The sequence below is a fragment of the Daphnia magna genome, linkage group LG5 (assembly GCF_020631705.1).
Source record: "Daphnia magna isolate NIES linkage group LG5, ASM2063170v1.1, whole genome shotgun sequence".
Taxonomy (NCBI): Eukaryota; Metazoa; Arthropoda; class Branchiopoda; order Diplostraca; family Daphniidae; genus Daphnia; species Daphnia magna.
This window is the reverse complement of record NC_059186.1, coordinates 7,794,509-7,817,901: the sequence shown is the minus strand read 5'-3', so window position 1 is coordinate 7,817,901 and position 23,393 is coordinate 7,794,509. Positions and strand designations below refer to the sequence as shown.

General features: G+C 41.5%; 9 protein-coding genes and 1 long non-coding RNA gene across 11 annotated transcripts; 6 read left to right on the top strand and 4 right to left on the bottom strand.

Annotated features, from left to right (window-relative positions):
- Positions 1-254: 254 nt before the first annotated feature.
- On the top strand, positions 255-994 carry LOC116923040 (cuticle protein 21). Its single transcript, XM_032929578.2, has 2 exons — positions 255-412; positions 522-994. Exons 1-2 carry the CDS (start codon positions 401-403, stop codon positions 846-848), a joined length of 339 nt encoding a protein of 112 aa, XP_032785469.2. The 5' UTR covers positions 255-400; the 3' UTR covers positions 849-994.
- A 934-nt stretch (positions 995-1,928) lies between these two features.
- LOC116923041 (larval cuticle protein F1) lies at positions 1,929-2,679 on the bottom strand. The gene is made up of 2 exons (XM_032929579.2): positions 2,519-2,679; positions 1,929-2,409 (listed from the first exon to the last, which is right to left on the bottom strand). Exons 1-2 carry the CDS (start codon positions 2,528-2,530, stop codon positions 2,059-2,061), a joined length of 363 nt encoding a protein of 120 aa, XP_032785470.2. The 5' UTR covers positions 2,531-2,679; the 3' UTR covers positions 1,929-2,058.
- Positions 2,680-4,669: 1,990 nt separating this feature from the next.
- LOC116923030 (accessory gland-specific peptide 57Da) lies at positions 4,670-5,259 on the top strand. The gene is made up of 2 exons (XM_032929561.2): positions 4,670-4,830; positions 4,895-5,259. Exons 1-2 carry the CDS (start codon positions 4,819-4,821, stop codon positions 5,141-5,143), a joined length of 261 nt encoding a protein of 86 aa, XP_032785452.2. The 5' UTR covers positions 4,670-4,818; the 3' UTR covers positions 5,144-5,259.
- Positions 5,260-5,981: 722 nt separating this feature from the next.
- On the top strand, positions 5,982-6,581 carry LOC116923048 (vitelline membrane protein Vm26Ab). Its single transcript, XM_032929586.2, has 2 exons — positions 5,982-6,112; positions 6,178-6,581. The coding sequence occupies exons 1-2, from the start codon at positions 6,101-6,103 to the stop codon at positions 6,403-6,405; spliced, it is 240 nt and encodes a 79-aa protein (XP_032785477.1). The 5' UTR covers positions 5,982-6,100; the 3' UTR covers positions 6,406-6,581.
- Positions 6,582-7,381: 800 nt separating this feature from the next.
- LOC116923050 (vesicle-associated membrane protein 7B) lies at positions 7,382-7,996 on the top strand. Its single transcript, XM_032929591.2, has 2 exons — positions 7,382-7,527; positions 7,586-7,996. The coding sequence occupies exons 1-2, from the start codon at positions 7,516-7,518 to the stop codon at positions 7,805-7,807; spliced, it is 234 nt and encodes a 77-aa protein (XP_032785482.2). The 5' UTR covers positions 7,382-7,515; the 3' UTR covers positions 7,808-7,996.
- Positions 7,997-8,705: 709 nt separating this feature from the next.
- Positions 8,706-9,301, top strand: LOC116923045 (cyclin-dependent kinase inhibitor 1C). Its single transcript, XM_032929584.2, has 2 exons — positions 8,706-8,824; positions 8,887-9,301. Exons 1-2 carry the CDS (start codon positions 8,813-8,815, stop codon positions 9,121-9,123), a joined length of 249 nt encoding a protein of 82 aa, XP_032785475.2. The 5' UTR covers positions 8,706-8,812; the 3' UTR covers positions 9,124-9,301.
- An 849-nt stretch (positions 9,302-10,150) lies between these two features.
- LOC116923073 lies at positions 10,151-10,548 on the top strand. The gene is made up of 2 exons (XR_004394279.2): positions 10,151-10,298; positions 10,368-10,548. It is a non-coding gene; the product is annotated as an uncharacterized LOC116923073 (long non-coding RNA).
- Positions 10,549-11,223: 675 nt separating this feature from the next.
- On the bottom strand, positions 11,224-17,065 carry LOC116922835 (monocarboxylate transporter 5). 2 transcript variants are annotated; one of them, XM_032929284.2, is made up of 8 exons: positions 16,910-17,065; positions 14,062-14,178; positions 13,873-13,998; positions 13,673-13,792; positions 13,451-13,594; positions 12,262-13,371; positions 11,990-12,190; positions 11,224-11,922 (listed from the first exon to the last, which is right to left on the bottom strand). In XM_032929284.2, exons 3-8 carry the CDS (start codon positions 13,991-13,993, stop codon positions 11,756-11,758), a joined length of 1,863 nt encoding a protein of 620 aa, XP_032785175.2. In that variant the 5' UTR covers positions 13,994-13,998; positions 14,062-14,178; positions 16,910-17,065; the 3' UTR covers positions 11,224-11,755. The 2 variants fall into 2 exon arrangements, with proteins under 2 accessions (XP_032785175.2, XP_045029311.1); XM_045173376.1 differs by lacking the exon at positions 16,910-17,065 and adding an exon at positions 14,806-14,970.
- An 840-nt stretch (positions 17,066-17,905) lies between these two features.
- Positions 17,906-19,596, bottom strand: LOC116922910. Its single transcript, XM_032929391.2, has 4 exons — positions 19,439-19,596; positions 18,422-19,304; positions 18,233-18,355; positions 17,906-18,144 (listed from the first exon to the last, which is right to left on the bottom strand). The coding sequence occupies exons 1-4, from the start codon at positions 19,457-19,459 to the stop codon at positions 17,933-17,935; spliced, it is 1,239 nt and encodes a 412-aa protein (XP_032785282.2). The 5' UTR covers positions 19,460-19,596; the 3' UTR covers positions 17,906-17,932.
- A 595-nt stretch (positions 19,597-20,191) lies between these two features.
- LOC116923952 (chymotrypsin-1) lies at positions 20,192-22,578 on the bottom strand. The gene is made up of 8 exons (XM_045174603.1): positions 22,086-22,578; positions 21,739-21,980; positions 21,393-21,539; positions 21,222-21,310; positions 21,024-21,150; positions 20,800-20,941; positions 20,579-20,724; positions 20,192-20,516 (listed from the first exon to the last, which is right to left on the bottom strand). Exons 1-8 carry the CDS (start codon positions 22,192-22,194, stop codon positions 20,358-20,360), a joined length of 1,161 nt encoding a protein of 386 aa, XP_045030538.1. The 5' UTR covers positions 22,195-22,578; the 3' UTR covers positions 20,192-20,357.
- Positions 22,579-23,393: the final 815 nt, after the last annotated feature.

Sequence of the window (23,393 nt, the reverse complement as noted above, 5' to 3'; positions counted from 1 at the left end):
TAATAACGCCAGCATGCAAGGAAATGAATGTTGCACTGCCCTGTAAGTGATTAAGAATCTAGTTTTTATTACAAGGTGACATTGATTACGTATCCTTAATCTGTGTCTAGAAAACAGGAACCACACCCATCAGGACGAATGCTTTAGCTTGGCATATGGTTAGCTGTGAGCAACCTTGAAGTCTAGAATCAAGGTGAACGTTTCAAGTATGCACTAACCTGGAGCAAGAAGAACAAGCCTTTGCATTAGCGGATCACGGAAACCCTCTGTTTTCAACAATGGCAACAGAGTTTCTCCTCCCACATGGAACTATAAAAGAGCCGTGTTGTTGGTCGATCAAATCACCAGTTCTCTCAGTTTGAGAAAGCAGCTTCTTCTCTTCTACAAAAAACCAGTCAACATGAAGTGCCTGGTATGTACACACTTGCCCGTTAAGACAACAATCCATTTACCTTGTCATGGAACAAGGAGGAATCGTCATTCAAATTTGTTTCTTTGTTTTATTCATTTTTTTCTTATAGATGATCTTGGCTGTTTTGGTTGCTGCCGTTGCTGCTGCACCCCAGTTCTATCCTGGCTACTCTTCCCTTGGCTACTCTGGTCTTCCCTACGCCGCTGCTCCTGGCTTTGCTTACGGTTACACATCTCCCGTTGCCTACGGTGCTGCTGCTCCCGTTGCCTACGCCGCTCCTGCTCCCGTTGCCTACGGTGCTCCTGCCCCCGTTGCCTACGCCGCTCCTGCTCCCGTTGCCTACGCCGCTCCTGCCCCCGTTGCCTACCAGACCGGTGCCAAAGTTGTGGCCAAGTACGAGCCCGTCGAGCAACACGGATACCGAATCGCTTATTAAACGACGTACCCAACTTGAACGTGAACATAAGATCATCTGTTCCTATCAATCGAGACGATGAATTCAACATTCTTTTTGTCGGGAAACGCGAGCGTCCATTCGAGCCAATTTCAAAGACGAAATAAAGATTTTTTTTTCAAAGACTACATTACATTGTATTTGTTTTTCATTCGGAGGGATGTACTACGTAGTTCCAGCGTCACATTGGTTGAGATATTAAAATCGGGAGAATAATTTCACTCGCAATATCTCTCATGTGAATCGAAGCTATTCTTAGATTGCCAATAACATGGGGCGCGTGTTGGGCATTTTGCCGCTCCTTGTATGTATATCACGACAAGTATCGAATGCCCTTCGGGCAGGGACTTCCTAAGACAAAGAGTTCTTACCTGTCTATTGTTTGGTACCTTTGATTACGCCACTATTATTGTTTCCTTATGCTGGTGTCTAGGATGATTGGCCACTTCTTATGATGCACCCGACACCCCGCTGATGGTCATATTTCGCAGCACAAAGACATCAAAATTGCATCAAAGTCCGAATTCTGAGCAAATACGAATGCAAACTTGCGCTTACTGATAATAAGCTCTTTTTCAATCTGCAATTCATTGCAGAAGGTCAGTGCACTTCAAAAGAAAAGGCGAAAGAAATAAACAAGAATTGATCGATAAAACTTTGATGAAAAAGGCAAAGGATGAAAAATCAAGAGTGGCGCACATTCAAATACGATCTTTGCGTCATTGTTTTCTTTATCTGGTTTTCAATAGTTTCGTGAATCACAATGAGTCACGCTTATAATATATATACTTCTACACAAACGTACCGGCCATTGCGTATTCTGAATTTTTTTGCCTTGTCCGTTCTCTGTGACTTGTCGAACGTTTCGTGTTCTGTAACTCTAAAAATAACTTTGGTTTGCTACTGAAATTGGCAGGCGGAAAGAATGCCATTTCTGTATCATCATTTTACCAACGTCCTTTTCTATACGCTAAACATTTCACTTTCTTCATTCCTGTTCAGAGTTTCACTGAACAGCTAAGCTATTTGCTTGAAATCAAGGATCACGTAAAATCATTCGAGTCGATTTCATAAATTTTTATTTCGTCTTTTAAATGCTCGGATGGATGCCCGCATTTCCCAATGGTGAACTCATAGCTTCGCTGGATACAAACAGGTGATTTGATGTTCTCGTTCAGGTATGGTACGTCGTTTAATAAGCGATTTGATATCCGTGTTGCTCGACGGGCTCGTACTTGGCCACAACTTTGGCACCAGTCTGGTAGGCGATGGGGGCAGGAGCGGCGTAGGCAACGGGGGCAGGAGCGGCGTAGGCAACGGGGGCAGGAGCGGCGTAGGCAACGGGAGCAGCAGCACCGTAGGCAACGGGAGCAGCAGCACCGTAGGCAACGGGAGCAGCAGCACCGTAGGCAACGGGAGATGTGTAACCGTAAGCAAAGCCAGGAGCAGCGGCGTAGGGAAGACCAGAGTAGCCAAGGGAAGAGTAGCCAGGATAGAACTGGGGTGCAGCAGCAACGGCAGCAACCAAAACAGCCAAGATCATCTATAAGAAACAAATGAATAAAACAAAGAAACAAATTTGAATGACGATTCCTCCTTGTTCCATGACAAGGTAAATGGATTGTTGTCTTAACGGGCAAGTGTGTACATACCAGGCACTTCATGTTGACTTGTTTTTTGTAGAAGAGAAGAAGCTGCTTTCTCAAACTGAGAGAACTGGTGATTTGATCAACCAACAACACGGCTCTTTTATAGTTCCATGTGGGAGGAGTACGGCAGTTGAGATGCTGGCAGTGAAAAGGGAAGCTTCCGCGATCCACCGCAAAAGCTGGTTCTTCTTGCTCGCGGCTCTATTTGAACACGTATGAAAATTCACCTTAAAAATTCGGTTTTTCAAGGTTGCCTTTGTTCACCAACCTAAGACGGGATTACGCATCTTTATACTGATGGGTGTGGTTCGCTTTGTTTTGTGAATATGCACGTCGCAGACACACCCGTTTCAATGCCACGTTTTTTTGTGTTTTTTTTTTTTACAGTCGGATGAGAACGTGATTCACCAACAAACACGCAGCCATGAAAAATAATGTTTTCTGCATTGAATCGTGTCAGCGCCACGTACCCGAAATATTACGTAAATATTTTTTAAAAACGTAATTGATCAATTGCGAATGGTTTCAAGTTGACCATATTCTCGTTTTGTTAACTGACGCAATAAAAGATTCAGGTGAAGGCGTTTGGTGGCGTTCTGGATGGCCTTCAGTTTAACGCAATTTCGACCAGCCACGAAAGACTGGCTTGTCCAGTTCAAAATAAAAATTGATACAACAAGTAAAACGCCTTGGCTTGAGGCGTCTCACGTATTATTATACCTTGTCTTTTACATTGGAATGGTTGATAACATTTCAATACTCTTGTCGAACTCATTTTCATGTTGCAGATTTTCAATTCAATTCCATGAAGAGTCCTTTCAACATGTGGTAAATTCAATCTGTGCTATTCTGTGATGTTCTATGTTCAACGATGTACGTGTGAAGCGCGTTCTCTCTTCTGCACATCGATGCAATCAAATCCCGATGTTTCAAGGTATTTCCTGGTGCTGGCTGAATGGATGCGGTGAATGGGTGTGGCACCCTCTATACAAGCCATCCAGCACCACGTCAAGGGATTACTGAAAGATAGTACCAAACGAACACGTGCACGCAGTGTTGGCTCTGGTGTATATAAAACCCAACGGTGATAATACCAAAGAGTCACAACATCCAGCAATCGCCTTTGCAACAGCAAAACAAACATCAACAATGAAATTCTTGGTGCGAAAATTTCGATCAGGATTTATCTCACGTCGAACACTTTTACTATCTACATAACGTGTTTGATTTGAGGTAATCCTAGTCACTCTGGTAGTTACGGTTGCTGGTCAGATGGCCATGCCATTTGGTCCATACGCCGTCAACCCTCCTGCAATGACACACGCTGTTGTTCCACTTCCGTATTCCGGATTTCGCGTTTCCTTTGTAGCTCCTGGTCCAATCTCTTATCAGACTGGAGCCAGAGTTGTTGCAAAGTATGAACCCATCGAGCAACATTGATACCAAATCGCTTATTAAAGCCATAGCCATACATTTCGCGAAGAACAACATAGATAATCTCTAAAACAGCGAAGAAATGTCAAAGGGTCTGCCTTGTGCTGCTGAGCAGTAGACTATAATCAATTTGGTTTGCAACCATTGTGTGGAACAATGCGGCGTTTTGGTAGATGCCAACATTAAGTATTGGGAATAACTCAAGTATAGATCAATCAGTTGTTGTTTTACGGGTCGCTTATCCACGTTTTTTAAAATAATTTTAACATAATACAAGTACAATCTTGTTAGGAAAGCATAACACAATCAGTGAATCAACGTGTATATACCCATTGCAATTATCAATCATCGCAAAATTAACTATATGTAGAGCAGATTATGTGAAGATGAGCTGTCGGTTCGTTATGATCGTTATTATCCCTTAGAGCGATTGTAGTTGTTCAATCTGTGTCAAATGAAAAAAGAAATATACATTCTGTTAATCTAATTCTGATAAACTTATCGATTGAAGAATACATGATGTCCATGGTGCGGGGATTTTCGTAATGGCGTTCCAATGCCAACCATCTGTTCAATGTTCTCTCGCGAAATGCAAATATGACCTGTCCTAATTTTGGTGACAATGAAATCATTCTCGGAGTTTCAAGGTGCTACTTTTGCGATTAGAAAGGATAGATTAAACGGGCAGAGCTCTTATAGTGACACAAATCATAATAGGGGGAGGGAAATGGGAATATCCAATTCAGACTGCAGAGATTGACCAATACGTAGTGGATTTTTCGTATAAAACGCGACGATTAAAGAGTAAAACAATCAAAGCTTCATCAACTCTCTTCGCAGTTACATCTCATCTCAAATCTCCACTCAAAATGAAATTTTTGGTGAGCACTTAAGCAATATACTTTGTTTTGCCCATTGCTTTACTGATCAATTGTTTGATTGCAGGCTGTTCTAGTTGCTTTGGTAGCAGTCTTTGCTTGCGTCATGGCTCAGGGTTACAATAACAATGGAAATTATGCTTCTGCATCCTACTCTGCGCCGTCTGCACCTGCTCCTGCACCGAGCCCATACGGAGCTCCTGCTCCCAGCCCATACGGAGCTCCTGCTCCCAGCCCATACGGAGCTCCTGCTCCCAGCCCATACGGAGCTCCTGCTCCCAGCCCATACGGAGCTTCTGCCCGTGAAGGATATTAGATTGGTGAAAAGTTATTGCCAATCAGTAGCCGGTCGATCAACATCAATTTTCTTGATTGATTGATTCGCTGTACATTTGTTGATTGCAAATTTCGAATAAACTTAAACAAACGAAACTTGTCTATTGAGACTACGCGTGTCGTGGATTTACCTTTATGTATATAAGCATTAAAAACCTATTGTAAATCAGAGCAGCTTGAACTACGGGTCAGTCTTCAGATCGTTTGGTAATGCGATGCTATTAGCTCAGTGCATTTTCAATTTCAGACTCCATACTTTGATTTTATAGGTTAACATACAGTATTAATAAATATGATTTGTTTATTTAATATTCGTTCCATTTCTCTTGAAGGTTTTGAGGCATTGGACGTCCATTTTCATTCTTCTTATCAAATTCTCATGATTTCTTGTCAGCATTCCGTTGGAAAAAAAAAATTATGTAACTAATGCGTAAGTAAGCTTTAACTATATGCTATGTCATTACCAGAGCTTTAAAATTTCAATGGATAGTTCGGTATAGTAACCTGTTCCGTTTATCAGATCAAATAATAATAGAAATAAATTTCGTTAATTCGTTTGCCAATTGAAAATAACCTGTTCATGACGAGGGGAATTTTCTTATCGACGTTTCAATGCCAAGAAGCTCAAATCAACTGTTGTTAAGCTGTTGTTTGCAAAATACAATAATATAAACTTCCCTCAATTTTGGTGACAATGAAATCAATCGCGGAGTTTCAAGGTTCGACTGGCACGAGCAAAACAAATAGGGTAAATGGGTGCGGTTCTTTTAACTGATGCTATGCAAAGCCTAATTTCAAATAGAATTATCTATACAAAGCAACCAGCAATATACGCAGTTGATTTTTCCGCTATAAAACAAGACGACCAAAGCGCAAGAGAATCACACAGACAACAACTGTCTTTTCAGTTACACCCCACTTCAAATTCTTAGTCAAAATGAAATTCTTGGTAAGCATCTCTTAAAGAACATTGGTTTTCACTCCTTCTTTAATTGATCAACGCTTTGATTACAGGCTATTGTAGTAGTTGCCTTGGCAGTAGTCTTTGCTAGCGCCATGGCTATGCCGTACGGCGATGTGCCTCCATCTCCTTATTCCGAACCGGCCGCACCGGCTCCCGAATATTCGGCTGAACCCGCTCCACCAACTTACGAAGCTCCTGCTCCTGCACCAGTCATCGTTAGCGATTCCTATCCGGCTGCTTCCGATCCATACGCAGATCCTTCCCCTGTCTCTTATTAGAATGGTGCCAAAATTGAAAGTCAAGTACGAGCTAGTTGATGAACATGTAACCTGTACCAAATCATTTACGGAAAACAAAGCAAGCCAATTGAAATATCATTGATTTAACTCCTTGTGAAATCTGTAGTTGAAAAAGTTTGGAATGAAAGCAGAAAAAAAATAAAACGAAAATGGTCGTTCATGTGTAAGTCAACATAAAAACAGAGCAGCTTGCGATGCTGGCCAATGCCCACTTTGATTTTGCGGTGCTCTTGCTGAATAGCGTTTTCATTCTAAACTTGACATTGAAACGGATATTGGCTAGAAGGATTTGACTATAGGAATGATAATTTTCTAATGCAATTGTGGTGATCAACAGGATTGCTTAGTTGGAACGGCAATCGGGAGCAACGGAAGCAACGCTGAATGTTGTGCTTTCATAAGAAAGAAACTGGGGGAGCTATCACGATCAACGGTGGAGACGGTTGTTTGTGTGTGCACGCTCAGTAAGTTGGAATACACGGCCGTCATGCGGATGAGATGGACAAGTTGTTTTCGTCTAATTGAACGGGTTGATCCAAATGAATATAATCAATGATAGGGGCTTAAGTAATCTTAGCAATCCGATGAGCAGAAGACTAGCTCACGTTCGTCTTTTCCAACTGATTTCTGCTGTTGTGGAAGATGAAGTGACTAGTCGTAAAATGAAAATAAGAAACCGCAAACGGTCCATAGTTTGCGTAATACCTTTGAGTACACGATTAGGCTGCATCTGTAGTTGATAAACACGTAGTTGGAATCCACATCCGGGAAATTTTCGTAAGCACGTTCGAACCTGTCCAATGTTCTGTTTTTGAAAAACGTCAATGTAACCTTCCCTAATTTTTGTGTCAATAAAATCAACCAGGAAATTTCAAGGTTCTACTGGTGCAAGCAGAAAAGATTGGGGCAATGGGCATGGCTATCTCTTGATGACGCTATGCAAAGCATATCGAGAGACCAAATTCTCCATTGATTGGTCAACACGCAGTCGACTTTTCCGTATAAAAACGAGACGACTCAAGTGTAAAAACAATCACACATTCATTAATTCTCTTTGCAGTTGCAACACACTTCAAATCTTGACTCAAAATGAAATTGTTGGTAAGCACTTGACGAACATTGTCTTTCATGCGCACCCTTTAACTGTTTTGATATGCAGGCTGTTCTAGTTGCCTTGGTAGCAGTCTTTGCTTGCGTCATGGCTCAGGGTTACAATAACAACGGAAATTATGGATCTTCATCCTACTCCGCGCCTTCTAAATCTTCTGAGGTACTCTGGCCTGAACCTCCAACACCTTATGAAGCTCCAGCTCCAGTTCCCAGCCCGTACGAAGCTCCTGCTCCTAGCCCATACGGAGCTTCTTCCCATGGCAGGTATTAGATTAGTGGTAAAACCATGGCCACGCATTAGCCGGTGCCATCAAACATGGAAATGAAATCACATGGACTGAAAATAATGGCCACCTTCTGTATCGACCCCAATTTTCTTTGTTGGTTTAACTCGCTGTACATTCCTTGATTGAAAATTTCGAATAAACGAAGACGAACAAAAGAAACACATTGTCTACACTCGTGCCGCATCCTCAAGTTTATATGTAAAAGTGAACAATATAGAAACCTATTATATACCTTGAAGTGTAGACTCTTTGAATTGGTCGTGAAATTAGAGTAAGAAACGATGAACAGTCCATATAGCCTTCGTAACATCACTGAGCTGAATATGAATATGAGACAGGCTATACTGTATAGTCATGCTACATTTTGCTAATTACATTAATCACATATAACTTAACTGCTTAAGATCATCTTATTAAATTCTCATCGTTTGTTGTAGGCATTCCATTACAACTATCTGCGTATATTTGAGCTTTAACTCTGCTATATCATTATACCAGCGCTTTAAACTAATATACATACACCATTCCGTAATATAGTAGCATCTTCGATGATATCTGCGATACAGGAGTTTACATATACATTTTTTAAATCTCATTTTGGTGAGTTGGTCAACTAAAGATAACCTGTCCAACAGCGCGGGGAATTTAACTAATGGGGTTTCAATGCCAACAGACTGTCAAGTGCATGTTGTGACGCTGTTGTTCGCAAAATGACCTTTCCTAATTTTGGTGACAATGAAATCACTGGGGGAGTTTCAAGGTTCTACACTGGTATAGACAGAACGGATAGGGTAAATGGGTACAACTCTTTATTGACGCTACGTAAAGCATAATGGCGGGCGGATAGTTATCCAGCATTGGGTGTTTATAAGCAACCGCCAACAAGCGGTTGACTTTTGCGTATAAAAACAAGACGACAAAAGTGTAAAACAACCACACATTCACCAACTCTCGTTGCAGTTGCATCTCATCTCAAGTCTCAACTCAAAATGAAATTCTTGGTAAGCATTGAACAAACATTATTTTCATTAATCTCTGTAATTGTTCAATTCTTTGATGGCAGGCTGTTCTAGTTGCCTTGGCTGCAATCTTTGCCTGCGTGATGGCACAGGGTTACAATTCAAATGGAAATTGGGGTTCTCCATCGTACGGTTCGCCGTCTGCACCTGCTCCGAGCCCATACGGAGCTCCTGCCCCTGCTCCGAGCCCATACGGAGCTCCTGCCCCTGCTCCGAGCCCATACGGAGCTCCGGCCCCTGCTCCCAGCCCATACAGAGATGTTGCCAATGGCGGGTATTAGATCGGAGACAAAGTTATGACTAATCACTAGCCGGCCGATTCAACATGGATTTGAAATCACTTGCTGAAAGAAATGGACACCTTCAGTTCCATCAAAATTCCCCCCATCCCTAATTTGGTTTAATTCACTGCAAATTCCGTCATCAAAAATGTCAAATAAAACGAGAAGAAGGAAAGAATCATTTAGTCCACATGTTATTTTCCTTACTCCGGCCCTTTAGTTTAAATTCCGGTAGAAACGCCATACAGGACTAATTGCAGAAAAACACTTGCAAATTGCGCACATTAAATGGGTCCGAATGTTCGATATGCAAATTGGGATGTATGCAAATTGCTTTGTTAAATGAATAGGTAAATCCAAATGTTTGATTTTCAGTTATGAGGGTAACGTACCATAATCTTAGGAATCAAGAGAAGAATCCGATGAGCATTAGCTTGTCATCGCGTTTCCGACAGGTGGCATTGCAAAGATGAAGCGACTTGTCAAGTTAGCGTAAGGAACGATCATAGCCTGCGTAATAAATTGTTGAGTTGAGTATGCTACAGGCTACTGTAGACATCATTGATTATGCTTACACATATTGCGTTATTGCCAGTCATACACGCGTAGCTTCCAAGTCTCTGTACCTTCTTGTAAATAGGTAAACTGCTCATAAATTTGAGCTTTAATGTGTCATCGCCAGATCTTCTATCAGTTCTGGCAATACTTCTGTTTCAATCTGTGAGAAATAGAAATTAGCCTATAACTCTTCGAATTCCAATTTTGTTAAGTTTACAAATTGGAATGAATTTAGAAATAAAAACAAAACCTGTCTATGGCGCGGGGATTTTTTTGTAAGTGCGTCTCAATGCCAACAATCAGCTCAAAGTCTTAAAGACGTTATTGCAAAATAAAACTGCTACCTTTTTCTAAATTTGGTGTCAATAAAAGCAATCAGGAAGTTTTAAGGCTCTACCCATTTAAGCCAAAGAAAGGGGTCAAATGGGTGTGGCTCTTTACCCAAAAGCCATGCAAAACATAACGAAGGATGACATTACCCAGCATACTGATTGGCCAACACGCAGTTGAATTTTTCGTATAAAACGAGACGATTAAAACGTAAAAGAATCACACATTCATCAACTCTCTTTGCAGTTGCATCTCATCTCAAATCTTCACTCAAAATGAAATTCTTGGTAAGCATTTAACGAACATTGTTTTTGTATTTTTTTACACTCTTTAAATGTTCAATTGTTCGACGACAGGCTGTTCTAGTTGCCTTGGTTGCAATCTTTGCCTGCGTGATGGCTCAGGGTTACAATGACAACGGCAATCGGGGCTCTTCGCCGTACGGCGCACCGTCTGCACCTGCTCCGGCATACTCCGGTGGTGCTGCTCCGAGCCCATACGGACCTCCTGCCCCTGTTCCCAATCAATACCCAGCTCCTGCTCCTGGCTATTATTAGTACCAAAGAACGACCCTTTCAATCAACGCATATCGAATCGCTTACTGGACGCAATAACATCTTAAGAAGAACGTGATTTGTATAACGTAAAGCGAAATGTGTGTGTTGAAACGTGGCGGCAGTCCTCTAACAATTCTGTTGTTACGTGGCTACACCATATAATTCTAAGTTTGATTTCTTGTCTTTTTTAAACTTTGAGAATAATTCATTTGGCATTTAAAAAATAAAACAAAGCAGAACAAAAACATTAACAATTTCCGCACACGTTTTTGACATATTCACATCACCCGTTCAGAGCCGTGTACGTAGCACTTTTTGCAGAAACTGGATCGATTGCATCTACTTGCCAAAATGTAATGAACAATTGTAAAAGGCCAGTCATTCCGGTTGATTTACCTACCATTCATCACTGAATAATATCAGTACGTTGCTATGGATCTTTAGAGAATTTCAGGCCAGTGGGTCCTTCTGTTGGATTGGACTAGCGTTATTGCCTTGCCAAAAGTTTTGCAAAAACTATCCCGTTAGAACTCTTGCGATCTTCCGCCCATAATCACGACGTCAAATGACGTCACAGCCACAATCTCCTATACTTGAACGTCAGCAGACTTAATTGCAAATGTTATAACCAATCAATGATAAAAGAACAGATGGCAAGTGTCTATCTTTGTAGAAAATTAAAAGAACAAGTAAGTACATGTCACCGGAAGCAACGGCACACTGGAGACAAGGCAGGAGGGCACAAATTGTGTCGAACATACACAGGTTTTAAAAAAAATTATAATTAAAATTAAACACACTCGCAATAAATCAATGAGTCAAAATATTTAAAAAAAAAAACTAATGTTTGGACCACACTGGGATGATATGGATTTTCATCTGGTATCAATTTCAATCAAACAATTCAAAAAAAAAAATGGCTTTCTAAACTCGGGTAATCTAAACATGAGGAAGTGGGTGTGCACTGAATGCAGGTGGAGGGGGATGAGACCCAAAAATATAGCTGTATATATGTGTTGATGTATATCGATTTAAAATGACGTCTACCCTGGAGTCAATTATTGTTGAATTAGATTTTCTTTTCGTTAAGTGTTTTCCATCGTCTACTGTCTCTAATGCGTATAGATTTTTGGCTGCAAGTATTTACCCACTTTTAAAATAAAAATTTAAAAAAAATAATATTTTGCCTAATGAATGGGCGCCATTTTCGTGCTCACGTCGGAAACTTTTGTTTTCGACTTTGTCCAACGCTGTAGACATGGAATGAAGAAGAGCATCAAGCCACTGATTGCAATCATCGAGCCCGCCAAGTAGAAGCCGGCGTCGTACGAGCCGAGATTGTCCTTCAAACGGCCTACATCATTCGAAAGGTAATGAATGATGTTGTTGCACTAGACATTTACGTGTAGATTAGAATTTACCTGCAATGGGTGGTCCGACCAGAGAGGCAATCCCCTGAAATAGCAACAGCAATCCAAAGGCGTTTGTCAATTTTTCTAGACCGAGTAAATCGACCAGGATGACGGACGTTAGGCCGACATAGGCACCAATTGTAAATCCGAATGACGCGCAATAAACGATCAACGAAACGTAATCATCACAAAATGCGCTGAAGGCGGTAGCTATTTGAAAAACAAAATAAATCGAAATTCAAACGATTGATGACACATAGATGCGAAAACAACGTTTATACCTAAGCCACAGACTGTAAGGGCCCCATTGTAAAGCCAAAGTCGATTGAGCCACGGTTTATCGGAGATGTAACCGAGAATGACACGTCCAATGGTGTTGGCAATTCCTACGACGGACAGCAGAAAACTGGCGTCGCCCGATGGGATTCCCAGTTCGAGGGCTTTATCTTTGATGTAGACGTAAGGTACGTTGAATCCAATACTCGTGCAGAAATTGGATATGGTGAACAGAATGAAAACGGGGTCCTTCAGTAGACCAAAGTCCATCATTTCCTTGTAAGCATCGTAGGACTCTTTGCTGCAGGGAATCAAACCGCAGACTTTGACCTTCTCGTTTTCGTTCGTTGTTCCAGAGCCGGCGTCATCCGGGATGCGCATCACGGAGCCAGAGAAGCCCTTGGGGTCAGCTCGATATTCGGGTATGTTCAACATGGAGCCACTGTACAGGGCATCCTTGCGATACATGACACCGGACCCTCCGTGATGGGAACGCGTTTCGGCAGTGGAACCTTTACGGCTCGACACGGTCATGCCCATTTCAGCGTCTCGATTACTCGGCAAATTACCGTAGCTACCAAATTTGCGGCTGTCTTCTCCAGCCACGTCGCCTGGAACTTGAAGAAGATGGGGCTGGCTACGTGCCATACGAGCCAGTGATGCATCTCCAACAGCTGTGCTGACCGTTAGTGTGTTGCTGGTCGGTTTATCTTGAACGATCTGACGCGTCCCGCCGTTGGCCACAATGTCGTCAACACTCCGCCGGGCCGAATCTGTCGGGGAATTGTCACTTTCTTCGTTAATGGCCATCAGTTTTTCCTTCTCGATCATTTCGACAGCCATCTCTGATGTGGTCCTCTTTCTCCGAGGTCTGGTCGTCTCCAAGGGCCGGAATAAAGCTCCGAAGATGATGCAATTGAGGGTGATGGCAGTGATGATGAGCAGAGCTCCCCTCCACCCGTAAGTTTTGATAAGGGCTTCGGTCAGGGGAGCAAAAATAAAAGTGCCTATTCCTGATCCACAGACGGCAATGCCCGTAGCGAACGATCGTTTTTTCTCAAAGTAACACGTCACACTGACGATGGCCGGTAGATAAATGAGTCCAAAACCGAAACCTGTTTTTTTCAATGCGATTCAATTAGTTTTCAATGTCAACTGTGCATTCTGTGGCAAAAAAACAAACAAAAAACTAACCAGCAAGTAATCCAATAGTAACGTAGAGGGTGGTTACACCATTAGCCAACGTACTGATGCCTAATCCGAAGGCAGCAATTAAGGCCCCAACGATTGTGATGGTTCTACAGCCATACTTGTTCACAAGCGAGCTGACGATAGGTCCTATTTAATGTTGGAAATGTTAACAGAATTGCCGTGAAAAAGGGTCTAAATTGGAAGTTGAATTGATTAGGAAATGACCTGATCCTAACGTGACGCCGACCATAATTGAAGCAATCCAGCTGGTGCGTTCGGAACCTTCATCGAAATACCACATCAATTCAACGATGAAAATGCCCAATGTGTACGTGAATCCGTCCGCTGTATAGATTACATTTTGAATTGGAGAAAGTTAATTGTATTTTTCGTTTTGTTTTACTGGTTGAATATATTATGATTACCGATAATGTGAATCATAAAGGAACCGAACACGACAGCCCAGCCCCAACCGCCGTCTGGGGGTGGAACGACTTCTTCGTCGTCGTTCGTCGGTGTCTTTTTGGCCGGCGCGCCGTGAGTCATTTTCTCTTCAGAATAATATTTTTAAAAACAAAAAAAAACAAAAAAAACGTCTAACGAGTTTCCAGTACGTCGGCTTGCTGATTGATGGCGTTAAGGAAATTCTACGTAGCAGGTCATTCAATATAGGAAACGTTCGTTTTCTCTCAAACTTTCATCAGCATTTGTCCAGCGGCATCGTCTCCACCCTGTATATAGAATTAAAAAAAAATAATAAAATAAATAAAAGAATTATATAGGTTAACTTTAAAAAAATAAATAAATGAAAGGCAATGGATAACGAAAAGTCTGGAGGTGCGGGTCATTTATTATCGATTCCTTTCTAATCGGGTCTGCTGAAGACTATGTACTTCGTTTTGGAATTGTACCTCTATAGATTCTGTTTAGCGCAATCTTTCTGCGCTTGAATCTAAAATTAGAACTCCAACTGCATGCTGTGCGCACTGCCGGATAATCAGCTGTCGGTTGAATTTCCCGAGGACATTTTATTTGAAAACATTTCCTTTCTCTTTTCATCTTATCAAGTATGTTGTTACAACCTCCCTCCTCCCCACTCAAAAAAAAAAGGGACAAATAAATTTTAAAAAAACCGCAGCCATATCCAGTTTTTGGCAACAACGACGACAGATGTAATTGAGCCACGTGGTGGCCCACGTAATCAGATATTCAAGCCACCACACGCACATATATACACACAGCCTGGGAAAGCTTTTTTCTTTTTTTGAAATTCTTCAAATCATTTGGCTCTGAATTAAACTTAAACCAAACAGCCCTGCAGCGCAATTCGGAACAAAAATGTTCTTCCACCACTTTACCTGGCGTATTGATCTCGAACAAAATCCATAGACTCTTCAGATGTGACGTGGGCTTTTTCTCCGTTTCGTGAGCGTGAATGACTCGAAACTTGGCGCCCTCGCACTCTGAACGAATCGTAGCTCCCCTGCGCGCACGTCACGAGCTCAACCCAATGGTCGAGTGACTGAAATTTTCACTTCTAAGGACTGGCAAAGACATGGCGTCTTTCTTTTTTTTTTGCTTTCACTATAGCGGAGCCTCGTGTGGGGGCGTGTCTATCCATCGGTGTTAGGGGGAAAGAAACGCGCCTGATGTAATAAGCAGGAACCTACAGAACGAGGGAGTATAGGGAAGAGAGGAACTTAAGTTTGTGAGGCAACGGATGAGGGGAGAGATATAAATTCCCGTATTGATGTTACCCCATGTAACTCCGGTCATAGTCTACTAGTTCTCCCTTTCATCCGCTTTTCTCCCCTCCAGCTCGTCCCCCCTCTTCAAGTTCAGGCTTTCCCCAACTGTTAACAGGAACACGATGCTTGGAAAGATAATCAAAACTTGTATTTTTTTTCTCATTCTTTCTTGTACAGTATGTAGAGAATATAAGAGATGAAAATGGGCCTCTCTCTTATTGATTGAAAACAGAGTCTAGTTTTCAAGAACGTCCTTCATAAAATTAGATAACAACGAGAGTGAGTGCAATGTACAATTTCAATGAATTTTTTTTTTTTTTACGAAAGGAGAGGTGTGAGTGAGAGTTTAAATCATTTTTAGCTGAACGTGATTCCGACTATATTGCCCACGAGGAAGCAACTGCAAATGGTCTGTGCCTGTGAATTTCCTTTATCGATTGGCGGAACAATGCGTTAAGTAATGTGCTCTTTTAATCTGACATTCATTCCAGATCCAAGGATATTGGATGTATAGAAAACCAGCTGTTGTGACCGTGTTGCATTTATAATAACAAAAGCTAATGATAAAAAATAGGGGGTCAAACGCTATAGAATGAGTCCATTTTTGTTCGGGTGGAGGGGTAGGAAATTAAAAAGTACAGCCCTAACGATTTTTCTTTTCTTATTTCTTTGATTTTATTTTTAATTACCGAGTCTCTGTTCTGTTGGTGTAAGCAATACGAAACCGGCATTCAATTCAAATTAGCGGAAAGGAAAAAAAAAATAAGAAAAACAAAACCAAAGGATCTGAAAATCTAGATAGGAACGAAGCGACTCAAGATCACAGTTGGGGTCGATGAGGCCCCCCCCCCATGAAAATCTAACGGCCAAAGTCCTGATCGATAACGTATACGCGGTTATCGCTGATAGTCTATAGAAAGTGACCAGAACGAGAACCCAAAAACTGTCCGTGTCTTTAAAGAATGTCATTGGGGCGTGAGGGAATATCCGTTCAAACTACTGAAATTTCACAAGATTATCACCTCATCCATATAATGATATTAAAAAAAAAAAATGGACTGGGCGTATGGTTTGACCTAGAGTCTAACGTTCGTCTAAATTAGGCAAAACGATCAAATAAGACGGTCAACGAGACAGGGCGAAAAAAAGAAATCAGCTTAGTGACAGAGCTATTGGAGATGTTTTATTGGTTCGGGAATATTCATTTAAAGCATCCGGCGAATGTAGCACTTCGTGATATCTGCCGGCTGAGCCAACACTCAATCAGACGATCTCTTTCCGCCTGTGGAAATTGACAGGGTGATTGTTTGTTCAGCCGTGTAAACAAACTGTTGGCCGCAAAACCCTGCTAGATTTAGTATAGATCAGGGATATAGTAACAAGAGGGTCTAGAAGACAATCGGGATACGTCGAGTATAAAAGCGAACTGTGTCCAGTTCCTATACAGCGAGGTTGCAAAAAAGAACGAAAGCGAATGGATATCCGATTGACTATCGCAAACCATTCATTTGGACTGATGCACTTGAGGTATATTAAGCCCGTGATTTGTACATGAACACACTTCAATGGACGAACGTTAGATTGCTTGATTTTTTCTTAAGCTAAGAGTGTTCAAACGCAACACTTTCGATCGTTTTTCCCGTGTCACATATGCAAAGCGGCTTTTTTTGGTCGATTCTAATGTTACAATGATGAATTAAATAGCTTAACTTACCCTATATGTGTATATTTGATGTAATGAGCCAATGTTGAATTTAAAAAAGGCCGGCTAAATAAAAATGGACCAAGCTGAAATGTCTTGATCACCAACCGCGCGGCAGCCGCTGAATAAATGATCTCTTTTAGTTCGGCTGGCTTATTTCACGGAGTAAAAGTGATATGGTGGTGGCGCTAGTTGCATGATTGTCAGTACGATTTCGAATGTTCTTTTTCCTGTTCAAATCATCCGTTCTCTACAGAGGCGATTCTCGCTCGTCGGCTGGAATTCATCTGATCACGCCATCAGCATTTAACCCGTTTTTGTTAACGCGGGTCGTTAGTGTTAAACAGCCACCGTTTGCTTCTCTCAACAGGGAAAAGACGACTCAGCATTCGAATCAAATGTGATCAGGTTTCGTCTCGTGCGTGCACCGGTTTCAACAAGGCCATCTAGTAGCGAGAATAACAACCGCAACATCCGTATGCAGATTAGCTGACGGCCACGATCTGCGGTGAATGCGTAACAACTTATGGACCGAATCGATAAAACCACCTTGAAGTAATTAATCAAAAACCTTATATGGATATTGAGCCCTATAGAAGGAGCGTCTTTTATGGCAAAACTAGAAAGGATCAATGCAAGGTCCTACATTATGGTTCATGTCGTTAAGTTCGGCTCTAAAGGGCTAAAACGATTTGTTTGCTAAAAGCCAATCTGAAAAGAATTCTATTTTAGACATGTTAAAACGATGGTAATGTGGGGACTGACGATATGACTGAGCCCATGGCAACTGCGCATTAAGTATATACCGCGGGCTGCTTTAAAAAGCTGGACACATCTGTTCATTTTCAAATCGGTTACTCATCCGAACTGTCTGACATGCGGTGACAATGCTATTGATCACGAGCCACATGTGAGCCACGAGTTGCAGTTCGTTAGAGCCCGTCTGGGTCCCAAGTCCCTTTATTCTTGTGTTTGAATGGACTATAGCCGAGTATCGTGAGATCAATCGAATGTTAGTCTATTTATTTTGAGAAACTATAGCAAATGGAGAAAAAGTACAAGAATCACGAGAAGACTCGATGCCTTGGTGAACAAACCAATGCTCTTTTGGCAACGGGTATCGTAGGCTTGTGAATCTAGCTGATCAAAACTAGTCCCATTGGCGCACGTTCCCGATACTCTCGTCAACAAGTATCGCTTTTCATTGATGAGCCAGCCTAAATGGCAATCATCGCACACAATGGGATCTATTATATAGTTAGAAATAAAGGAAGAAAGATGAATTAATGAACGGCTTATTTAATACACTTGTAAGGAAAACCAAATCTTATATACTTCCGTAAATGTCGATAGAGCCGGATGCATAAATCATTTGCTCCAGCAAGAGTTCGTACGTTTCACGTGGGAAGGTAGTTAACTTGCCGAACACCATGTACACCAAAGCTGCTCTGTAATTGCCTTGTAAATGATTCAAACATTTGTCTTAAAAACGTCTGTTTAGTCCCGGAAATAATTGCACCTTACCCTGAAACGCATCCGGCTCAATATTCTGAAGTGGCATGTTACCCAGCCAGAGAGAGTTCAGAGTGGACGTGAAAGCCAACGATCCGCTAGGCAACGTGCTGATTTGATTCTCGCTGAAGTCGATCGTATTTAAACTCGTAAAATTTCTCGTCGTTGGAGGGATCCTAGTCAATCCCAAATTGACCAGGTACAAACGCAGTAGTGAATTCGTGTAATACAACAAGGTGTCCACGATCGTTTCCATGGTGTCCTGATCCGTGTCCTTAGCCGCGTTGATGATGATCGTATCGAGGAATGGAGTTTGAGCTGGATCGTACCACTCACGGAGTCCGGTTGGAGAGTATAATTCAATCATTCGCATGTGTGGCATCAAAGGCATCCGTGCCATGGTGGTCAAGGTGCAGTCAGCTATTCTAATGGTTTCCAGAACTCTTAATTGAGCCAAAAAAGCAAAGTCGAATTCAGTTAAATCGCAAGACATGATTTGGAATGCACTGGTCTTCCCAGCCGAGGCTATGAACGCTTGAGGGTCGATAGTACCAAGTTTCACTCCATCTCCTCTGCACTCGAAGGTAATAAAAGCGGCTGTCTTGCTGCTGAACATATTTGCAGGGATAGACATTGGTGCTGTGAGGCTGATTTTAACCTCGTAGTGCCCAACAATGGGAGTCTGATCGAATGTCTGCTGAATGGTATCCAATTCCGCTGGTGATGATGCGTTGCAGTAGATGTTGTACGTTTCGTACGACCAGAAATCGCATATGCACTGAGGGCCGTAGTTCAATTCGACTGGGCATGCGCTTCCAAGCCGTTCTTCTGGTAAAACTCTCGCCATTTGGTGGGACGCAATTTCATGGCTCTCTACGCCGATTAAAATCAGCAGCTTCAAGATGCAAAAAGAGGGGGAAAAAAAAATCGATTAATTTAATTATACGTTATTTAATGTATTTTGTTCGTTTCGATTCTATATATGATTAGAAACACTACGCTATGAAAATGATATTGAATGATACTGACCCCAATTATTGAACCCAACATTTTCCTGGCGACTGTTTGGTCTTGACTGTCTTTATAGGCAAGATTTAGTTTAATACGTTATCATCCAAAAACTGCATCGGTATAAATAAATATGTGTGGCGGACTTGCCTTATCACGTTGTTGTTCACAACACACACACGTATATTTACCCAAGTCTCTCAAATGACTATATCTCCGTCAGACAGATGAGTTTTAGGTGTGCCCTATCGTATATTCAATCATTTATGACAATATCATTCAACATAGATAAATAGCCCTGTTTGTTGTGATGAATTTAGATTTTTATTCAACCTAATTATTTGCGTGTAGTATTTCCCCGCCACGAATAGATTTTTTTGGTGTATGACCAAGGCATTAATTTAAACAAAAAAATTAATAGTTGTTTGTAGACAATGTTTCATGTAAGAAACGTCTAAAATTTGATTCCAGACGGCTCGCTATATTTTGGATCACGTTCGATCAGGACGCCAGATTGATGGGAAAGCACTGGAGAGACTTCTCAACTTTCTCTTATGCATATATATACGTCTCAAGTGTCTTATGAACGAATAAAAGACCCATGCAACCACATCTTTAATCTGCAACACTAATTACACTTAGATAAAGATGAGCGTGTAAGTAGTTCCAGAATTCTTTTGCGTAATCGCTTCTTAGCACGTCCACCAGTTCCCAATACGTATCATCTTCAGTTCCTTAAAACTAGGTCAATCTTGCAGTGTGACAGCACAATAGTCGATGAGAAAATCACAATCTTTATTTTTTTCGTTCGGTACAAATCGTTAACAAAATTCTGGAAAATAAAATAAAAAGGGAAACATCCCCAAAACGTAAACGCAACCGGGGGTGAATTCCTTGTGTTTAAAAGATGTTTCCTCTTGTTGTGATGTTTCCATCCAATCTAAAATCGAATTCTATTGCGGTTGATCCATTCGGAGAAAGACGAGATGCGTGTGTACACTCCGTACGTGTCGGTTGCACAACCGATTCCCCAACTCACGATTCCTACTTGACATTGCCGGTTGCCACGGTTCATCATCAGAGGACCACCACTATCACCCTGTCGACACAAAGCGGGTTAGACTGTCACCAAAATGATGCGAATTATATATCAATTGTTACAGCACAAGAGTCCTTCCTTGGAGCTGTGGCACAAATGAAATGATCCACGATGCCACCCGGGGCTCGAGTGCCGAAATTTTGTCGGCAATCTTGTTGCGATTTGATTTGAAGTGAAACTTTCTGCAACGTTTCCGCCCTGGGCCCACCTGAAAGCAAACAAAAGGATCGCGTTGATTAATGCAGTCGAATAATTTATCCTGGGACTATTTAGGTGCATTCACCGTCTCTAATGTTTCCCCAACCGATAGCCACGGCTTCTTTTCCATCGTGATTGACACCTACGTCGTCGTAGAGACATACAGGTGATAAAATGTTGCTGTACTGGACTGGCGAATCCATGGTCACTAACGCAATATCGTTATACTTGATAGAGCCGATCCGATAAGGAAAACGAAAAATTAAATCCCCTATCCGTTTTGGAATGGGTCCAAAACAAAAGTCATACCAATTTGGTGGCATCGAATGCCTTGTGGCGTGTAATGCTATGCACTCGTCTGATAACCATGGTCGGATCTCTTAAATCCACGGCTCCCATAATGACCGTGAGCTGGGCAACGCCTTGTGGTGTCAACCTTGACAAAGCCAAAAGGGGGGGTTTTTAAACACTGCGAAACGTATCTTTTAATCAGTTTGAATGAATCACCTGTGAACGCAGTGCGCTGCTGTTAAAATGTGTATACTGTCAAGCAAGGAGCCTCCGCAATAGACCTTTCCGTTACCCATAATACCTGCCTTTTTGTTACGTGACATGAATATAAAGACAGCCCTTGCCTTCAGACGTATTAAATGTAACCTTTTCAATTTAATTATTTACCATAAACGGGTACTCTCCAGTGTATGAATTCCAGCCTCCAACGATACGTGACGTCGCGTCAATATAGTCCGTTTCATTTTCAAAAGAATTTTCTAATTTTGTTGTGCGGTTATACCTTTGCGAGGCATGACAGCATACTCCGTAAATCTGTGAAAAAAGCCAATCTTTTGAATGTTATTTGTATAGCTTAATCTGATCAAGTTTAAGTTTGATAAAAAAAAACACATCTGGGGGACATCGAAGTCCAGCTAAAGACAACATACATTATGTTTGTACATAGAAACGATATGAATCCATGCTAAGAAAGGAAACTGGTTTAAAAAAAAATAGACTTTAGGATTTTCACCTGTTTGCCACTGGGCTCGACGTAATTGCACGTACCACGGGTGCCGATTACCCACGTATCGAGGTTGTCGATTGATCTGTGCGCTTCGGTGTAAGGATAGCATTCTGATACGGGTAAGCAAACACCTGAATGTCCGTCATACGTTAGACATTCACTCACGTCTGAATTTTTCTGCTGCTGGTCACTAGATTTGGATGTTCGGGCAAATTCAACGTTTTGGTTGGGTGAATGTCTGGTACCCGCTACGCAATAAAAGGGGAAAAATTGAACAGCAATAATGACAGACAGTTGACACCAAGTGGTTTGTTTACTTTGTTTTACTCAAATGTTTTTTTAAAAGTATTTACCCTTGACGACAATAGCGTCATCCGTTTCAAAAACCAATGATTCAGTGGCTAGAGCATGGAACAAAAGCAGCACTCCAACGAGTATCCAATTAGAAACTGACACTTCCATTTCATCCGCACGTTGAATAGAAGTTCAATCGACTCGACGGAATTAACGGATTTCTGATGAGGCTATATCTATGCCGATCTAAAAAAAAAAAAAAACTGCGTGCTGATGCCCTACGCTCGTTCACAACCAAACAATAGAACGAACTGGCAGAACTTGATTTTTCCCTTTTCCTTTCCGAGACAACAACACTTGAGTAAACTAGCTGCTCGATCGTCAGCGTTCCACTTTACGATGTTTTAGTTTGTTGTTTCATTCTTTCCTAAAGAAAAGCTTTAACACAGCCACACTCGATGGTGACCGAACCTGAGAAGAACGGCTATTTCGTGAGCTGCCCCCTTGAGAGCCAAAAGCGCAATTCTTGATGATTTTAAATGCGGAAGTTTCCAGAGCTGACATGATTATGCATAACACAATCCAGTCCGTACACACTACCGTTTCTTTTATACTGGGTTTCTGTCTCCGCCTTTCTGACCCAAGAGGGTCATCTCTCCCATTAGAAAAAGGGAATTTCCATAGGGATGCCTGAAATGGGCCAGCGTTTCTGACGCACACAGGTTGGAAAAGCCTTCAGGTCAACGATCTTGCGTGACAGGCAGCCCCAATATTCTTTCCTTATTGTATTAATGAGATGGTTCAACAACGCGGTCACGTCGTGCTTCCAAAATTAGAACCAAACATGCAAGTTCGGCTGTTATACATTTGAAAACGTTTCGGGGGAGCACCTTTCGAAACTCGTGGATCATTCAGAATATAATGGCTATAGTGTAATATCAATATTTAATTAAGGAGAATTTTTTTAAACAGGGAAGGTCATATCTTGTTACCCGACAAAACTAGTTTAATTTTTTTCCACCAGGGGCGATGTATTCGCCCAGTAGTTTTTTGACAGCTAACTATCTGTGGTGACAGCAGTCGCTATTTTTTGTAGACAAATCCTTGTCGAGTTTTTGAAAAGTGTTTCTCCTTTTGTCAAACAGATTCAGGTATTCATTTTAAATAGTATATAGTAAACAAAAAACCTTTTCGTTTGTAAAACCAGCGCCCCTGGTGGAAAAAAATTAAACTAGTTTTGTCGGGTAACAAGATATGACCTTCCCTGTTTAAAAAAATTCTCCTTAATTAAATATTGATATTACACTATAGCCATTAACATAGAATATTAACGAAAGAGTTCTTTATGTAACGGAATAATTGTATTA

Excerpts from the sequence above, each read along its gene's own strand:
- LOC116922835 (XM_032929284.2), bottom strand. The coding sequence starts at position 13,993 with ATGACTCACGGCGCGCCGGCCAAAAAGACACCGACGAACGACGACGAA. Across the intron at positions 13,793-13,872 it reads CTTTATGATTCACATTATCG|CGGACGGATTCACGTACACA; the intron begins GTAATCATAATA and ends TAATCTATACAG. Across the intron at positions 13,372-13,450 it reads TACTATTGGATTACTTGCTG|GTTTCGGTTTTGGACTCATT; the intron begins GTTAGTTTTTTG and ends TGAAAAAAACAG.
- LOC116922910 (XM_032929391.2), bottom strand. The coding sequence starts at position 19,459 with ATGTTGGGTTCAATAATTGGG. Across the intron at positions 19,305-19,438 it reads TGTTGGGTTCAATAATTGGG|CTGCTGATTTTAATCGGCGT; the intron begins GTCAGTATCATT and ends TGCATCTTGAAG. Across the intron at positions 18,356-18,421 it reads TGAGCCGGATGCGTTTCAGG|GCAATTACAGAGCAGCTTTG; the intron begins GTAAGGTGCAAT and ends ATCATTTACAAG.
- LOC116923952 (XM_045174603.1), bottom strand. The coding sequence starts at position 22,194 with ATGGAAGTGTCAGTTTCTAATTGGATACTCGTTGGAGTGCTGCTTTTG. Across the intron at positions 20,942-21,023 it reads CATTCGATGCCACCAAATTG|TATAACGATATTGCGTTAGT; the intron begins GTATGACTTTTG and ends GGCTCTATCAAG. Across the intron at positions 20,725-20,799 it reads TTGGGGAAACATTAGAGACG|GTGGGCCCAGGGCGGAAACG; the intron begins GTGAATGCACCT and ends GTTTGCTTTCAG.